General features: G+C 44.1%; 1 protein-coding gene across 6 annotated transcripts in view; it reads left to right on the top strand.

Annotated features, from left to right (window-relative positions):
- Positions 1-16,461, top strand: part of CAMK1D (calcium/calmodulin dependent protein kinase ID) — a 500,660-nt gene that overhangs the window by 292,549 nt on the left and 191,650 nt on the right. Inside the window, exon 1 of one of the 6 annotated variants that reach the window (XM_025853469.2) lies at positions 5,292-5,382. The exons of the other annotated variants lie outside the window; for them this stretch is intronic. Within the exon in view, the coding sequence (XP_025709254.1) occupies positions 5,354-5,382 (29 nt within the window). The 5' untranslated portion in view covers positions 5,292-5,353. Of the gene's footprint in view, positions 1-5,291; positions 5,383-16,461 lie in introns of those variants that run through there. 6 annotated transcript variants of the gene reach the window in all.

The raw sequence follows: 16,461 nt of genomic DNA, 5'->3' as shown, positions 1-16,461 counted from the left end.
TCAACTCCCAACATGGGGCTTGAACTCATGACCCCGAGATGAAGAGTCACACGCTCTTCTGACTCAGTCAGCCAGGCGTGCCGAGTTTGTGTTTTTATTTTCATGAGTGGTATTCTTAAATAAACCCCATTCTGTGTCTTACTATTTTTAATTCACACTGTTTCTAACATCTGGCCATGTGACTGTATTTCCCTCCAGTTCATTGATTTTAGCAGCTTTCGCTCCGTTCTACTCTCCATCTCCCTAGAGATGGGTGTGTGGGTTGCCCTGCCCCCCTGCCTCCATGAAGAGTATCGTAACGCTTACCCTTGTACCAGCCCCTTCTTGGACTTGGAGGGGAATTTCCTCAGGCCTTATATTCAAGAGAAGGCATTTCATTAAGGATTGCCAGATTATTCTATTTTATAGCAAGTACTTATTGAACACTATATGTGTGTATCACATTATCCTTGGTGTCAAGAGGGATTCATGAGAAAAAAACAGAGGACTATGTTCTCAAGAAGCTTAAAACTCGTGGAAAGAAAGTAACAATAAAGAGAATATATAAGTCATCATACAAATAGTTATCCTTCTTTTTTTTCTTTTTCTTTTTTTAGTAGGCTGCAATGTGGAGTGCAATGCAGGGCTTGAACTCACGACCCTGAGATCAAGACATGAGCTGAGTTCAAGAGTCAGATGTTTAGCTGACTGAGCCACCCAGGTGCCCTACAAATAGTTATCATTTATTGATGATTTGCTATGTGGCAGGTATTTACATGCATCACCTCAGTCCTCATAACTTTATGAGTGTGTAGTATTCACTCCATTTTAGTGTTAAAGAAAAAGCAGTTCAGAGTGGTTAAGTAAGTTGCCCAAGGATGCACAGCAAGAATGATGGTGGTGTTGGGGTTCTAAATCCAGGTTTCTTTGCTCATGCCGAAATCTGTGCTTTCACTACTATGTAGTACTACCTCCCAAGATGAGATGCTGATTTTTAAAGAAATTATTGAGTCTTGGCCTATAGCAGGTGCTCAGTAAATACTTTTGAATTATTGATTGAAATAATAGGGGCTAGTATTTTTTGAGTAAAATCTACTAAACTCTTTTTTTTTTAAAAGGCTTTATTTATTTATTTGACAGAGAGAGACACAATGAGAGAGGGAACACAAGTAGGGGGAGTAGGAGAGGGAGAAGCAGGCTTCCCGCTGAGCAGGGAGCCCTATGTGGGTCTTGATCCCAGGACCCTGGGATCATGACCTGAGCCGAAGGCAGATGCTTAACGACTGAGCCACCCAGGCGCCCCTGCTAAACTCTCTTTAAATATTTACTATATAGTAAACTCTTCAATATCACAATAATTTTATGAGGTTGGTGTTATTATTACTATTACCTCTGTTTTACTCCTGAGGAAACTGAGGCATAGATAGGCATGGAATAACTTGACCAAATTCACACAGAGATGGATTTTTAAAAAACGCAAACATTTTATTTGAGATTATTATAGATTCAAATGCAATTGCAAGAAATAATACAGAGAGATCTCATGAATCCTTTACCCAGTTTCTACCAGTGGTAACATCTTGTAAAACTGAAGTACAATGTCACAATCAGGATATTGACAAGGATACGGTCAAGATACAGAAGATTCCAGCATCCCTCATAGTGGGCTTTTGTAACATACTCAAGTTTTTTCTGCTCCCAGCCCCTCCTTAACTGCTGGCAACCTGGAACTTGTTCTCTGTTTCTTTCTTTTTTTTTTTTTTTTTTAAGATTTTATTTATTTATTTGAGACGAGAGAGAGAGAGAGCGAGAGCGAGAGAGCATATGAGCCAGGGGAGGGGCACAAAAAGGGGGAGAAGCAGACTCCCCGCTGAGCAGGGAGCCCGACTTGGGGCTCCATCCCAGGACCCAAGGAGATCATAACCTGAGCCCAAGGCAGATGCTTAACTGACTGAGCCACCCAGGGGCCCCTGTTCTCTGTTTTTATAGTTTTATTTTTAAAATAATGTTGTGAAATTATACATGTGCTTAACATGTATTTATATACATAAATTAACATTATAATGTTATACATACATATGTAACCTTGGGATTGTCTTTGTCCCTCAGCTTTCTCTGGGAATTCTTTCAGGTTGTAGCATGTATCAATAGTTCATTCCATTTTATTGCTGAGAAGTATTACGTGGAATGGGTGGACCACAGTTTATTTAACTACTCACCCGTTGAAGGACATCTGGCTTGTTTCCATTTTTTAAGCTATTAAAAATAAAGCTGCTATAAACTTCTGTGTACAGGTTTTTGAGTGAACATAAATTTTTATTTCTCTGGGATAAATGCCCAGAAGTTCAATTGCTGGGTTATATAGTAGTTACATGTTTGGTTTTTAAGAAATTGCCAAACTGTTTCCCAGAGTAGGTGTACCATTTTACATTCCCACCAGCAATGTATGAGTGATCCAGTGTCTTTGCATTGCCGGCATTTGATGATGTCACTGTTTTTTATTTTAGCCATCCTGATAGGTGTGTAATGGTATCTTATTGTGGTTTTAATTTGTATTTCTCTAATGACCAACATGTCAAGCACGTTTTCATGTGTATTTTCACCATCTTTTTACTTCTTAGGTGAAATGTTGCTTTGTGCCCGTGTTCTGTTTGGATTGGTTGCTTTTTTAGTGTTGAGTTTTGGAAGTTCTTTATATAGTCCAAGTATCTAGTATATAGTCTGAGTATAGTAGTCCTTTGTTGGATATGTGGTTTGCAAATAGTTTCTCCACTGTGTAGCTTGTCTTTTCATCCTCCTAACAAGGTCTTTTACAAAGCAAAAGTTTTTAATTTTGATGAAGTCTAATTTATCACATTTTTTTCTAAATCTGTCATACTTTTGTCAAGCCTAAAAGTCTTTGCCTAGACTTAGATCCTAAAAATTTTCTACTGTCTTTTTTCCCCCTAAAAGTTCTATGGTTTTAACCTTTACTCTTAACCTCGTGATCCATTTTGGGTTAATTTTTGTATAAGATGTGAGACTTAGATCAGGGTTTTTGTTGTTGTTGCCTATTGCTTCAATATTTTTGCCTTTTGCTCCAATTGCCTGAGCGCCATGTGTTAAAAAGGCTTTCTTCATTGAGTTGCTTTTGCAGCTTTCCCAAAAATCAGTTGGGTATATATAGCTGGGTTTATTTCTGCATTCTCCGTACTATTCCATTGGTCTACATGTCCGCTGCCCTTTCAGTACCACACTTTTGATTACTGTAGCTAGATAGTAAGTCTTTCAAGTGACGTTACTCCTCCCACTTCTTTTTCAAAATTCTCCTTTTTCAAAATGACTTTAGCTGTATCCTCATTTTTTTTTTTGCTGTTTTACATATAGATATTAGAACAACCTTGTTTCCACTCACAAAAAATCATGCTGTGATTTTGAGAGGCATAACTTGGTATATTGATTTAGGGAGAATTGACATCTTTGCCATGTTGAACTTGCCAGTCTGTGAACATGGTATGTCTCTCCATTTCTTTAATCAGGACTGTGTACTTTACATTATATCAGTCCTGCACATGTTTGGTTAGATTTTTACCAAAGTACTTTTTTTTTCTGAGGGACTGTAGATGGTATTATATTTTAAATATTGGTGTTCATGTGTTCACTGCTAGTATGCAGAACTACAATTGACTTTTGCAGGTTTTTCTTGCATCCTGAGATCTTGCTGAACTCACTTATTAGTTCTAAAAGTTGTTGTTGTTGTTACTGGGCATTTTTGTATTACCTTATGAGACTTTAGATATTATTCAAACCTCCTATTTTATTTTTTAAAATGATTGATTTATTTGAGAGAGAAAGAGAGAGCCACTAGTGGGGGTGGGAAGGGGCAGAGGAAGAGGGAGAAGCAGGCTCCCCGTTGAGCAGGGAGCCCAATGCTGGGCTCAGTCCAGGACCCCAAGATCATGACCTGAGCCAAAGGCAGACGCTTAACCAACTGAGGCACCCTCAAACCTTCTATTTTAGATGGCTTTGCTGACACTACTCTAGCAGGGGAAGGGGGTGAGTGCCACCTGATTACTGCCAAATGGAAGGAGATAGAGGTCCAGGTTCACCACTACGTTTCCTTCTTGGGGGTGGAGGGGTGGGGGTGAGGGTGGCTACCATTATTGTCAGGTAAGGACAGAAGTATAGCCTACCTCTGTGGTTTCCATTGACACTGCAGGGAAGATGGAGGCAAAGGGTGGATGCAGCCCTTATTACTAGCCAGTGGAGATGAAAGTCTCAGCTCCTTACCTGGCCTTCTTTGAGTACTTGGCGAAGGTGTTGGGGGACCTTGTATAGCCTCACAAGGTTACAAGTCTAGGCTCCCCCCTTGACCTTTGCTGGTATGGGCGATGACGGGCCACAAGTTTTTATCTGCACTATTTAGCTGTAGTCAAGTGGTTATGGTCTAAAAGTTTTGTCTTGCTAGCTTGCCCCCAACCTGGTCTTTTGGCTAGAGAAAAAGCAGGATTTGTTGGGGCTTCTTTTGGTCTGCACCCGTTGGTGTTTCTGGGATGCCACTTTTTCCAGCGCCAAATCTGGGATATATGAGGCATAGAGAAAAGCCAGGGAGTGCACCGCCATGCTGTGCCTCAGATCCTGAGGTGTCTAGCTAGTCTGTCTTTTCCCTTCCACCTTGCAGCATCTTTTTATGTCTAATGCCTAGGGTTTCCACTTGTATCTAGCAGGAAGAATAGGAAAAATAGGTCTGTTCCTTTCTCCTGCAAGGGGGGTGGTGGACAGCTGGATTTTGAACCCCATCAGTTTGGCACCTGGGCCCTTCTGCCTAAACAGCCTACTCTAGGGAAAGGAGAGAGAAGCATGGCTTGAGTGGTCAGGGAAGTATTTGAGTTGGCCAGAAGCTTAGGTTTTGTAGAAGCTAAAGTGGAAGGCCATTTTTCTTCCTGAAATAGCCCAAGTAGAGGGGGGGAAGGAGTAAGGTGTGTAAGCAGGAAGGAACCTGGCCCACAGCAGTGAGGGCTGTATGGGGACAGGCACCATCAGGGTGCTGCATTAGGCTGGAAAGGTCCTTGCTTTAGAGATGACAAACCCAAGATGGCAGTAGCCAAAATGTGCTTTCCCCCCTCCTTTTTAAAAGATTTTATTTATATATTTGAGAGAGAGAGCGAGAGAGCACAAGGGAGGAGGGGCAGAGGCAGAGGGAGAAGCAGACTGGATCATGGCCTGAGCTGAAAGCAGATGCTTGACTGACCCGAGCCACCCAGGCGCCCCCTACCCCCTTCCTTCCTTTTATATAGGAGAGCCCATCTCATTTAGAAAAACAAATCTCTTGGTCCAGGTGAGGTCGGTTCAGCTGGTAGTCATTTCTGCTAAGAGGTGAGAGCGACAGAGACAGATGGTTGCTCTCCATTTATCTGGAACCCCGTAAGTCTTAACTTCTTCATCATGCTCCTTTTATGGTTGTAAGAATTAAATGGCATATGAGGTAAAGTATCTGCATGACCCTGGTTGCCAGAACTTTCCTTACCTTTGCCCACGACTCCCTGCATGCTGACATATGCTCTGCTTCAACTCTCTCTCACCTCCTGGAAATCTGTGAGGGGCTAGCTTTCTAATTGCTTGGATTCAGTTATGTCAAATTATAGTAGAATCGGTAGATGTCTTTGCTTGAGGTTTTAATGATTTGCCAAGATTACATGTGGGCATGTCTGGGATAAAAGTCACATTACAGTTAAGTCTGGACTTCTTGTAGAAATTAGGCTGGAGTCCCATATTTTTATGATATTAGATCTGTAGGAATCTTAGAGATCATCCAGTCTAATCCTTTCTACTCAATTTTTGTTGTTGGTGAGTTTTTCATAGGAAAACTAATATCCATTTATTATAACACGTAAGTGACTCAGAAGTATATGTGGAAAAAGTTACTAATCTACTGCACCACCTCTGTAATCTTTAATTCCTCTCCTCTGAAGTAGCTGATGTTAACATTTTTGTTGTTCACCATTCTTTACTTTTCTTTATACTCATAAATTCCTCTACCTATATCGTTAGTTTTTGTTTTTAAATGAAAGCTATTTCATACTCATATTATACCAAAATCAGCTTTCTGCACTTAACAGTATGTCATAAACATTCTTGTGGGTCTTTACGTTATTTTAGAATTTAACTTTACTTTTGGCAAAGCAAGACACTTGTACATAGTTTTAAAAATCAATAGTAACACTAGACTTTAACTGAATAATAGCAGCCATTTGCCCCAGTGTTCCCTATTCTTGGGTGCTCTCTTCACAGACACACTTCAGACCCCTTAAACTGTTTCCTCTGGCATTTACCTCCAAATTTCTTTTTTTTTTTTTAATTTTTTTTTTTAAGGATTTTATTTATTTGACAGAGAGAGGCACAGCAAGAGAGGGAACACAAGCAGGGGGAGTGGGAGAGGGAGAAGCAGGCTCCCCGCCGAGCAGGGAGCCCGATGCGGGGCTCGATCCCAGGACCCTGGGACCATGACCTGAGCTGAAGGCAGACACTTAACGACTGAGCCACCCAGGCGCCCCTACCTCCAAATTTCTAAACAACATGTTTCTATTATTCTTCTGTGATTCGTCTGTTTTAGAACATCATCTAGTGATGTCATACTAACAAGAGGATTTAGCGTTTTTATCTAACCACAAAAAGACAGATATGCTCACACACATACAGACACACACATATGTCTTAAATGATTAGTGCCTACATTATGTGACTATGTAAATAATATTCACAGCAAAATCATAGAGTTGCATTAGGATTACATTTTCTTTCTTGTACTTTTTTTTTGCTTCCCTTGGACTTAATAATTACCTTGTTTATCTTTTTCATTTTAATGACCTCTGTTAGAACTTAATTTATATACAATAAAATGCATCCCTTTAAAGCATTTAAAATTCTATGAGTTTTTGACTTGTGTGTACATCCAGATAATCACCAGCCCAATCAAAATAGAGAATATTTCCATAGCCTCAAAAAAAAACATGCCCAGTGTCCCTTCCCAGTTAATCCCCTTCACCTTCTGTCTCAGGCAACTGCTGATTTGAGTTTTGTTTTTTTTTTAATTTTTAGTTTTTTTCACTATAAATTATTATTATTATTTTTAAAGTAGGCTCTATGCCCTTGGGGTGCCCGGGTGGCTCAGTTGGTTAAGCATCCACCTTCGGCTCAGGTCATGATCCCACGGTCTTGGGATCGAGCCCCGCATTGGGAATCCCTGCTCCGCGGGGAGTCTGCTTCTCCCTCTCCCTCTACCCCTCCTCCCCGCTTGTGCTCTCTCTCTCAAATATATAAATAAAATCTTTAAAAAACCGTAGGCTCTATGCCCAGTGTGGGGCTTGAACTCACAACCCCGAGATTAAGAGCTGCATGTTCTACCGACTGAGCAAGCCAGGCGCCTCCACTATAAATTATTTTTGCTTGTTCTAGAACTTAATGTAAATGAAATCATACAGCATGTACTCTTTTTGTTTGGTGTCTTTCCCTCAGCATAATGTTATTGAGCTTCTTTCGTGCTACTGTATTTGTTCTTTACTGCTGGCTAGTATTCTATTGTATAAACATACCGCACAGTGTTTATCCATTCACTTGTTGATGAACATTTGGGTTCTTTCCAGTTTGGGGCTATTATATTAAAGCCATTGTAAACATTTGTGTTCAAATCTTTGTGTAGATGTGTTTTCACTTTTCTGGGGTAAATCTTTAGGAGGGGCACAACTGGGTGACTTGGTAGGTGGTGTATTTGTTTTCCAAGGTGGTTGCACCATTTTCATTCCCTGTAGTAACAAAGAGAATTCTGGTTGCTCATTAATACTTGGTGCTGTCAGTGTTTTTAATTTGAGCCATTTTAGTGCAAATGTAGTCATGACTCATTGTGGGTTTTTAAAAAAAATCAGTAGACTCTATTTGTTTGTTTAAGCAGTTTCCCATTTTCAGAAAAACGGAGGGCAAAGTACAGAGAGTTTCTGTAAACCCTCACCCTTAGTTTTTCCTATTTTTTAAAAATTTTTATTTGAGTATAGTTGACACACATGTTACATTAGTTTCAGGTGACAGTATCTCCTATTATTAATAGGATTGCAGGATCAGATTGTATGTTTTACATTTTAGTAGCTATTGTCTTGCATTAGTGTGATTCATTGTTACAATTGATAAGTCTTTATTGATACATTATTATTAGCTAAAGTATATAGTTCACATTGGGGTTAACTCTTTGTGTTGTATTTTATGGATTTTACCAAATGTGTGATGACATGTACCTGCTGTTACAGTATCATATAGAATAGTTTCACTGTCCTGCACCTATTCATCTCTCTCTCCCCCTTCTCCTTCCCTACCCATCCCCCCAATCACTGACCTTTTTATTGCCTCCATAGTTTTACCTTTCCCAGAAAGTCATATAGTTGGAATCGGACAGTATGTAGCCTTTCCAGACTGGCTTCCTTCGCTTAGCAATAGGCAGTCAAGCCTCCTCCATGTCTTCTTTTGTGGCTTGATGGCTCATTTCTTGTTAGCGCTGAATAGTGTTACCTTGTCCGGATGGACCACAGTTGGTTTATCCATCTGCCTACTGAAGAACACTTTTGTTGCCTTCTGGTTTGGGCAGCGATGAATGAAGCTGCCATAAACATCCACGAGTCTTTGTTTGGTGGAGATGGAGGTTGGCTGCCAGCGTCTGGGAGCTGAGCGAGGTGAGGACTTTTGGTCAGTCTCCTGTCTTCCCTGAAGCGCTTCTGTCTCCCCTCAGCCACATCTCGGCCTGCCTGAGTCATCTTTCCTGGAAAGCGATCCTCCAGCTTTCCCCTCGGGCTTGCTTGAGGGAAGGGGAGACAATCTGGGGAGTCTCTGTGGTCCTTCTGAAGACTGATGCATCGCCTTGTTTTTAAATCAACCTTCTGAGGGATCTGGCACCTTCAGTTTCTGAGCCTTCTGGGGCTCAGTGATGCAAACCGATCCTGATTTTGTTTACTTGCCCCCATCCCCGTCCCGCTCTTGGGCGTAGGTTTGGGTCTGCTGGTCTTTGTCAAGTCGTTTGCAGCTTGTCCATCTGCTTCTACTGCCGCAGTTTTGTTGACCTTGTCTTGATGAGTCATTTCTTCCCCTCCTCTGTGTTTTCTGCTGTGCATAATGAAAGCCCCAACTCGTTCTTCTTAATAAGATCCTTATTGTAGGGCGCCTGGGGGCTCAGTTGGTTGGGCGACTGCCTTCCGCTCAGGTCATGATCCTGGAGTCCCGGGATCGAGTCCCACATCGGGCTCCCTGCTCAGCAGGGAGTCTGCCTCTCCCTCTGACCCTCTTCCCTTTCATGCTCTCTATCTCTCATTCTCTCTCTCTCAAATAAATAAATAAAATTAAAAAAAGAAGGATCCTTATTGTATGCTGTATTATAAACATACCGTCATTTATTCAACCATCTCACCATTGATGGGCTTTTAGGTTGGTTTCTGTACTTTATTATTATTATTTGTGTTATTGCCTCTACATATAATGCTTGGATAAACATCCTCCTGCGCATATCCTTTCTTACTGGGTTCTTTTATTTCTATAGAAGATTCCTCTGCATGGGATTGTAGGGTCAGAGGTGTGTCTGTTTTACATTTTAATAGATATTGTCAGATTAATTTTCCAAAATTTGGTTGCAGTTTACACTCCCATCTGCACTGGAGTCCTTTTCACTTCCCAAGTGAGAAAATTAGGGTCCCAGGAGGCCTGAGCACACAGCATTATTTTAAGCAGTGTATTTGCAATTAGATGATTGCTTTTTTTTTTTTTTTTCAACAGTAAGTTTTGGTAAATACTGCTGGATTACTTTGAAGGTAAGGGGGAAACCCAGAGCAGAAGCAAAGCCTTCTCAGGTTGGCAAAGGAACATTCCCTATCTGCTATTCCATGTGGCAACAGTAGCTTCGGGTGGAGCTTGAAGGGACAATCTCTGGGCCCCTTCTCCTGGAGGAGGTCATCAGTTCCTCAGTGAAGGGCTGTGGACAGCCATGCATGCCCTGCAGGAGCTCCGGCGGGGACACCACCCCTCACCCCACTGAAGACAAGGGCTTCAGGCATTGCTCAGCTGACTGATCCCAGATGGTTTTTTCTTTCAGGAACAAAACATTGTGTTCTTGCGGCCTTTCGAGGCTCAAAGCATTTCTTCCTTCTCTGGGCTACCGAGAAAGTGCCCAGACTGGTCTTATTGGGCATTGCGACCCCCTCTACCTGCCTTTTTCACTGCTCTGGCTTTAACCTCCCTACTACTAACGAGTCCGTGTGTGTGTGGACAGTGGGAACCCTGCCTTTGTGGGTAGCGGTTGCCACCAGCCTCAGGCCCCCAGCGTGGGGTGTGGATGGGGACTGCTCCCGCGGAGAGTGTGTCCCCCAGAGTTGGAAGCTCCAGGAAGACACTGGAATGGGGCACGGCAGCCTCATTAGCCTGCTAGTGGCTGAGGAGCTGTAAGGGCTGGGCGTTGGAAGAACCGGGTTCTAGGTGCAGTGCAGAGCTTTCTGGTGTCATGGCCAAGGGCAGCCCAGCTTCTCAAGCATTGGACGGGCCATCCAGAGAGCAGTGATGACATCTCACATGTCTCCTCCACCAGGTGGGAGGGGGGACGCCAGATGATGTCTGTTAACAGTAAACCCAGAGCTCAGAGCCCTGCTCCTGCGACTTTCCTCCCTGACTCCTCCCCAGGTCGGTGATGGGGATGCCCTTCCCGCTGTAGTCAGCAGCAAGAACACCTGACTTTCATCATCATCATAACAACGACCTCAGTGTTACTGACTGTTCACTCCCTGCCAGAAACCCCTCTAAGCACTTGACGTTGCTATGCCATGGACAACAATATATGTTGTGTTATTATTACGTAATTTTATTATGTCACATATCCTGATAGTCTATATATTATTTGTGTAATCCTCATAGCAGCTCTGCAAGGCATGTCCTGAAAGTGCCCCCATTTTGACAGTGGGGGAGAGCAGAACAGAGAGAGGTTAAGGGAAGCCCAGCACGCCTCAGCTGGGATTCAAACCCAGGCCCCTGGCTGCCCAGCTGAGCCCCTCCCGCTCACCCCCGAGGGGACCTTGTTCTCTTCTTGGCCAGTGCTGCCCTCGCATCCTTTCCCTCCGTGTCACATCTCGAGATCATCGCAGTCCCCTGAGAGGCTCCGTCTGGCTCGCGTATTAGGATAATGCCAGTTGGTGTATCAATCCATTGAACAAATACAGACTCAGATTCAGCTGTATTACTATGTCCTGGATGCTTCATATAGACAAACTCACCTGGTCATCAGAGCAGCGCAGGGGGGTAGGAACCACTATTATCCCCACTTTCTAAGGGGAGAAGTCCAGGCACAGAGAGGAATTTGTAGAGCTGCGATTCACACCCCAGCCGGCCTGGCTCCACAGTCCATGTTCCTCATTACTGTTTTGTCCCTTGATACCAAAACATCTTTGGTAGCTGTGTGCTTGTTAGTTGAGAGGTGTGCAGATCCTTTGCCCCGGCCCTTCAGAGCCCTTCAGAATTGCTCTCCAATTTACTTGATCCGGCCTTATGTCCAGGAAACGGCCTCAATCGCTGCCCTTTTAGCTCCTCATCTGTCCCTTCACCGTTATTACAGAGAATGGGCTCCGGCAGCTCCATGTTCCTCCTGCATGTTTGACTTAGGGCATGTGCAGTGGATTTTCCAGGATGTTCTGAGGGCTGTCCTCACCACCTGCTGTTAGAGAACTAGATTAAGGCACAGCCCTGAGCTGCTTTTGTTGGAAGAAATGAACCCATCTTAGCTAGTGTGGACTTATCTAGACCTATGTGGAAAGCCCCTTCCTGTACCGGTCTCCTGTCTCCTTTCTGAGAGTCTGGGACCCTTCTTCCCTGTTGGAGTGAACTGATGGAACTTTTCTGTTCAGAAAGGAGAGCTTTCTGTACAAAAACCTATGCTGGTTTCTTTCCAGGAATACTAGAATGATTCCATATTTTGCATTTTCTTCATAGAGCTTATTAAAGGCTAAAATTCATAGTCAGAAAATAACTTCTTTGTCTTGAGGAATACTTCTTAACTGTAGGTGTAACTGAGGAAAACCTGTGGGCTCCCCTTCAGAGATTCTGACTCATTAAGCCTAGGGTGGGGTCCTGGAATTTGTATTTATAAAAGCTCTCTCCCCTTGGTTCTGATGCATTCCCCCATTTGATGTTGCTCTGAAACGCACTTAGCCTTGGAAGAGGTAAAATGTTGAGCAGCATATTCAGGGAGTCCAACAGACTTTCTTGGTCTCACAATAACTCAGTTGTTCTATCAAGTGTTATGAAACTATGGAAGAAAGATAAAACAACAGAGCAATAACAGTCTGCACTTGAAAGGGGAGATTTTTATTAGATGCCGAGTTCTTATTTGTTAGTTAACAACAACAACAACAAAACACATACAACAAGTATTACCTTTCCATTTAATGTACCAGGGGGTTTATTTCATTGTGATTTCAAAATATGTGACTTTATGCAATAAACTTTGCACCGCACTTGATGCCATGGAAACATCTTGTTCCAAGGCACTGAAAGCCCAAGATGACAATAAACACATCTATATATAAAGTAAAACCAGTAGAGAAACAGAGCTAAAGTCTTGTCCTTTCTTTCAGATCTCTTGTGTGTTATTCCCACGTCGAAGTTGTCAGAACATCACACGGAGCAAAGTTAGAGGCCTTCTGTGTGGCTGTTAAGTGAAGAGCTCATTGTGTGGGAAGATCTTGATTATAGTCATTACAGATGGGGACATATTCTCTACCTCTGGTTTTCTTTCAGCCTCCACAATATCTTGCAGAATAGTGTCAAACGGTAACTCTTACAGTATCTGAACAGTGGAGTTCCTGATTTTGTTGTGATGTTCCATTTCTCTGGGCTGGAACGGGTGTTGGTTGGTAGCATCATCTAAGCAAGGAGCTCCAGGTACAGAAGGGGGTGGACACTGCCTGAGACCTTTAAGAGCTCCATGGCATGGACGGTAGAGGGAGGCAGAAAGAGCCAGGGCTACATCACTTTGTACTGATGACCTGCTCCTTCGTGAGCTCAGAGGGACCTCAGGGCAGCTCCCAAAGTGGGCTTTTGTCTTGCTTGTGTGTATAGTTTGGACAGATGATCTCCGAAGTCCTTTCTTACCCTAAGGATATAGGATTTGAACAATTAAGCCCAAATTCCTCCCCTTGATACTTGGAGCCATTTATCACGTGGTTATCTCTGTTACATGACTGTCAGACCCCTCCTTCTTCCTCACATCTTCTCCTTGCCGGCAGGCTCACTTCTGCCTCTGGAACTAATGTCTTGCTTTTCCTCACAACCCCCCCAACCATTCCCTGCCCCCCATCATGACCATGGGTGGGACCCTGCTTCTCTTCTTTCCTTATCTACGTTCTGCTCAGTGAGATTTCCTTTCTTCATCTTGCCAGTGAGTTTTTGCTCATGACCTCAGCATCTCTCCAAACCTCCCTTCTTTGAGACCCAATTGTATCTACTTCCTGCACAGCACAGTATCTAGCACTTTATAAATGCTGTTTTTAGGGTGAGAGTCAGTAAAGCCTTCAGTGTTTCCATGTAAGGATGGGTAGATGAGGAGGCGGGGGACCAAGAAGATGCAACACTGTGGATAAAGCAGGGTCCCTCCACCCCATGTCTCCCATCAAAGTAAACATTCCTTAAGAGCAGAAACTATGCCTTCTAATCTTTAGGATCCTTCTTAGTACTTGATGATGCATCATTTTACAATACAAACCAACCAAAACGAGGTAGAGGAACTGTTTTGAGGTTGCAGTCAAGACTTTGTTTATTTACTTGAGATTTGATGGATTGATGGATTGATTTATTTAGTTGAGAGAGAGTGCACGAGCGGGGGGAGGGGCAGAGGGAGTCTCAAGTGGAATCAGAGCTGAGCATGGAGCCTGACTGGGGGCTCAAGGCGGGGGAGGCGGGCCCGATCTCACGACCCTGAGCCAATGATCTGAACCGAAATCACGAGTCAGTCGATTAACAGACTGAGCCACCCAGGCGCCCGCCCCAAGCCTTTATTTTGAAAGTGGGGAGTAATTTAAGTCTCTAGAGGTCCGCACAGACCCCGTGAAGCTCTGTATTGCCGTTCTCACAGCAATTTTTGCATGTGCAAAATATTTGTCAGTAAAGGATCTTTGAGTGGGTACTTTTAAGGGCAGTGGTGAATCATAGTAGAAAGGGTTTCAATCTATTGAGTGTGGACAAAAAAAGTCAAGACAGTGTCCATCATTGTTCAGGGGCCATTGTTCAGAGCAGGGAATGAATCAGATCATGTGCTATGCAGAAAATACAAGGATATGAATGCAGGGAGTGGCTTGAGGATATGCACTTGCTGGTCTCCGAAAGCTTATCCAATAGGATACAAAAGCCGTGAGAGCAGAAACTCTTTCTGTCTGTATCCTGACCCTGGCATGCAGGAGGTGCTCGGCAAGTATTCGTAGAATGAATGAGTAAATGAATAAAAACTCTAAAGCACTATGCCAAGGTTGGTTATTGCCAATCTAGCAGAACTGATCCGTCTCTGGCTGGCACGATTCCCCTGCCCGCTGGCTGATGGATGAGGTCTCTATTTGATTACGGTCACACCGAACTCTAGTTCAGGCTTCTCTGTCATTTGCAGACTTTGTAGCTAAGAATCACCTCCCCCCCCGGGTCTCTTCCCCATTTCACATGCGACTATTTTGGATAGGGGATCAGAGAATGTCATGTTTTTGTGTGCAGACACAGTAAGTGTGAGGAGCCAGCTGTGGAGAATCTGGGGATGAGAATCCCAGGCAGGGAAATACAAATGTGAAAGCCCGGAAAGGGGGTGCTGATCTTGGAGTGTAGGCAGATCCATGTGACGGGTGACGGCGAGTTGAATGGTCAGAAGGGCTCGTGAGACAAGACCGTGGTGGCCCTTGCGGGCCATCCTGGGGAGACTGGATTGTATCCTAATGGCATGGGGAGTCTACTGCAGGCTAGTGCCAGCCATAAGTGTCTTCTCCACATTTATTTGAACCTCACAGCAACCTGGAGTAAGTCCGTTTGATGTAGTTATTCCCATTGTAAAGATGAAGGAAATGGGACTCCGAGAAGGTCAGAGGTGTTCTCGGTGTTTGCTGTCCCGTGCCTGGCCTAAAAGGTGGAGTCTCTTCCAGATTGTGGCCTCCCCTTTCAAGGCCCCAAGAGGCTGACCCCAGTGAGTTGGTTGCGCCCTGCTCTCATAGGGATGTATGTGCTAAGCAGGAGCTGAGAGAATCCCCTCCTTTCTCTTGGTCCCAGCCCTGGAGTGGCATATTCCGTTTCGGCTGCCCCACTTTGGGAGAAAGTGGGAGAATGGGAGAGATGCCGGGGGGAACAGGAAAAGTAGACAAAAGGGTGTATTATGGGAGGAGGTTCATGGAATGGAGGGGTTTGCAGTTTTTTCTCCTCTGAGAAGCAACAGTGCAAGATGGGGCAACAATGATCTTTGAATAACTGAGGTTTCTGTCCAGTTACTTCTGTCTCCACAGAAAATTAAATTGGAGAAGGTCAACTTCAAGAGCGATGAGGCATAGTGAGCTTCTTAGCAATAAGCGTCAGTAGATACCCATGCAGCCCATGCAGGGCAGTTGTAGAAACCTGGTCCCAAGGAAATCACAGAGCTCTTCTTCTGGAAAGGTTAGGCACAGGCTTTCATCAGGGACGCTCTGACCTTTTACGATCACTTGACTCTCTGAGGCTGTGATCCCGGTAAGTTTGACATTCACACTGAAAGAAGAGTTTTCAGATTTGGCACAACCTGCCGTTGGACAGAGGATCCCCTCCGGCCTCGCGGGGACGCTGTGGGTAACAGCCGTGAGGCCGAGGCCTACTGGGGAGGGTCCCGGGTTGCACCTTACCCACTCAGAGGAGCTTTTTATTTGTCTCTTGAAGGATGACTTTAAGCCTCATTGTGGTGAAAAACAGGTGTTTTCCATGTGGCTGGAGCAACTCTTTGGCAGGTTCTCGTGCGTGAGCGCCCACCCTCCTCCTTACTTGCACCTTCCTCTTCTTAACACCTCACAGCATAGAAGGGCCAGTGATTCATTTGGAAAAGAACAAATAAAATATCACAACAAAAACCCCCTTTGCTTTGTCAGGAGTCACCTCCAAACAGATGCCTGCATGGACCCCTTTGGCATGTGTTTTCAGCCATAAGACAGCCCCTAGGTGACCATCCTGTGGTTCCACCAATTGCCCTTCAGGCTCTGGTTCTACAGGGACAGACGGGGGCTGGGGGTTTTTGAGGCTCATCACATAGCTGAGTGGCATGGGGGACCAAGGAAGTCTTGTCCCCTGTCCAGCGAGTGCAGCACATCCTTTTTCTTCTGTGTACGTTCTGTTCAGGAGACACTGTGCCCCGGTCTCTGGAGACACCTGATCTACCTTCCCCACTGTGTGTCAGCATGATTCTTGACTTTTTTTGCAATACCGATGTTCCATGTCCTTGCA

Source organism: Callorhinus ursinus, unplaced genomic scaffold, assembly GCF_003265705.2.
Source record: "Callorhinus ursinus isolate GAN/ISIS: 27379988/994484 unplaced genomic scaffold, GSC_fseal_2.0 scaffold36, whole genome shotgun sequence".
In the NCBI taxonomy this organism is placed as follows: Eukaryota; Metazoa; Chordata; class Mammalia; order Carnivora; family Otariidae; genus Callorhinus; species Callorhinus ursinus.
The sequence above is the reverse complement of the archived record's forward strand: the minus strand, read 5'-3'. Positions and strand labels throughout refer to the sequence as shown.